The sequence below is a fragment of the Cyprinodon variegatus genome, unplaced genomic scaffold, assembly GCF_000732505.1.
Source record: "Cyprinodon variegatus isolate N-32 unplaced genomic scaffold, C_variegatus-1.0 Scaffold201, whole genome shotgun sequence".
Lineage (NCBI taxonomy): Eukaryota > Metazoa > Chordata > Actinopteri > Cyprinodontiformes > Cyprinodontidae > Cyprinodon > Cyprinodon variegatus.
In genome coordinates, this window is record NW_015150654.1 from 994,387 (window position 1) to 995,683 (window position 1,297).

At 38.7% G+C, this 1,297-nt stretch overlaps 1 protein-coding gene across 1 annotated transcript in view; it reads left to right on the forward strand.

Moving 5' to 3' along the window:
- epb41 (erythrocyte membrane protein band 4.1) overlaps window positions 1-1,297 on the forward strand; it is an 80,512-nt gene that overhangs the window by 66,103 nt on the left and 13,112 nt on the right. Inside the window, exon 18 of the mRNA XM_015379844.1 lies at window positions 1,235-1,297. This exon is cut by the window's right edge and continues 16 nt beyond it. Within this exon, the coding sequence (XP_015235330.1) occupies window positions 1,235-1,297 (63 nt within the window). The remainder of the gene's footprint in view (window positions 1-1,234) is intronic.

Below are 1,297 nucleotides of genomic sequence, written 5' to 3' on the forward strand. Positions count from 1 at the left end.
GAAACCAGGTCCAGTCTGTCAGTTCTGTTTTTGAAGCTGCAGAACTGTTTGTTTGGAGAGAACAAGTTAAAACGTTCATGGGAATGTAAAGGTCTTTTAGCAATATGGAAAGGTTCAGTGGAGTGCAAAATAAATATGGTGCAAAACGCAGTAGAAACATTAAGTTGTTTCCTATTTAAAACGATTCAGATATTGGTGGTGCAAAAAAAACTTTGCAAGTGTGATGCAGAGTCAAGTTTAGAGTTTAACAGTTCAGTCTGATGGCAGCAGGGGAAAAAGCTGCTTTAGAGCCGGCTGGACCTGCAGCGGACGCTTCCCAGAGGGCAGCATGTTCAAGGATCAAGGACACCGCTCTCATTCCTTTCCCAAATCTTTTCCACGTGCATGATGAAGAGACTTTTTATCCACAATGACCCGATGAGATAAACTACTTGGGACAACACTAGTTCTGACATTAAAATAATCCTAACCTGCCTACTGTACTAACATGGCAGCTAGCAACAGAGCATGGATATGTGAGGTCACATGGGAAGCATTACAGCGGATAACTCATTGCTGTAGGATGCCAGGTCCAAGCAGCAAGCAGAAAATGTTCTGCTATGTTTTTAAGATAAGTTAATACTCAGAAAGCTCATTCACATTTATTCACTTTGGCTATATGACTTCAAAATTTACTTTGCCAGGAAGTTTATGATACTTCAAATCAGGAGGTAGTTGGACTGAAACAACTTAGAGGTGGAGGAGGATGGGACTAGTTTAGCAATTCTATACGTCTTTTATGTCTGCAAATATATTAGGATGCAGAAGAAGAGACCTGCTCTTTTGACTTTATAGTCATGTATTTTATGAGTAATATGATATATGTGGAAGATCTGGAGTTATTTTGTTTAAGTTGAATTCAGCTTCATCCACATGTTTCAGTTTGATGGCGACAAATTCAATTAGAGTTAAATCTCAGGCAATGCATTTTCGCAGAATATTTTTTTTTTATTTGATGATCAATCAGTTTAGCTGCTGATTGTTCTCATATATTTGAATATCTCAGAGCAGTGTTGATTTATATGAGACACTTCCTGGTTGAAGCATCCACATTCTGCTTAACAGCTGTCTGGGAGTCTTTGTTAGTTTTGTCTCTCCTTTTTTTTTTTAAATCCAAAGGTTGCCTAGGGGTAATGAAAATGAATTAATCTAAGTTTATCCGTGTTTTGAGCCTGTGTAAACTCTTTTCTTGTAGACGGTGAAAGGAGGGATATCTGAGACCCGGATAGAGAAGAGAATCGTCATCACCGGAGACACA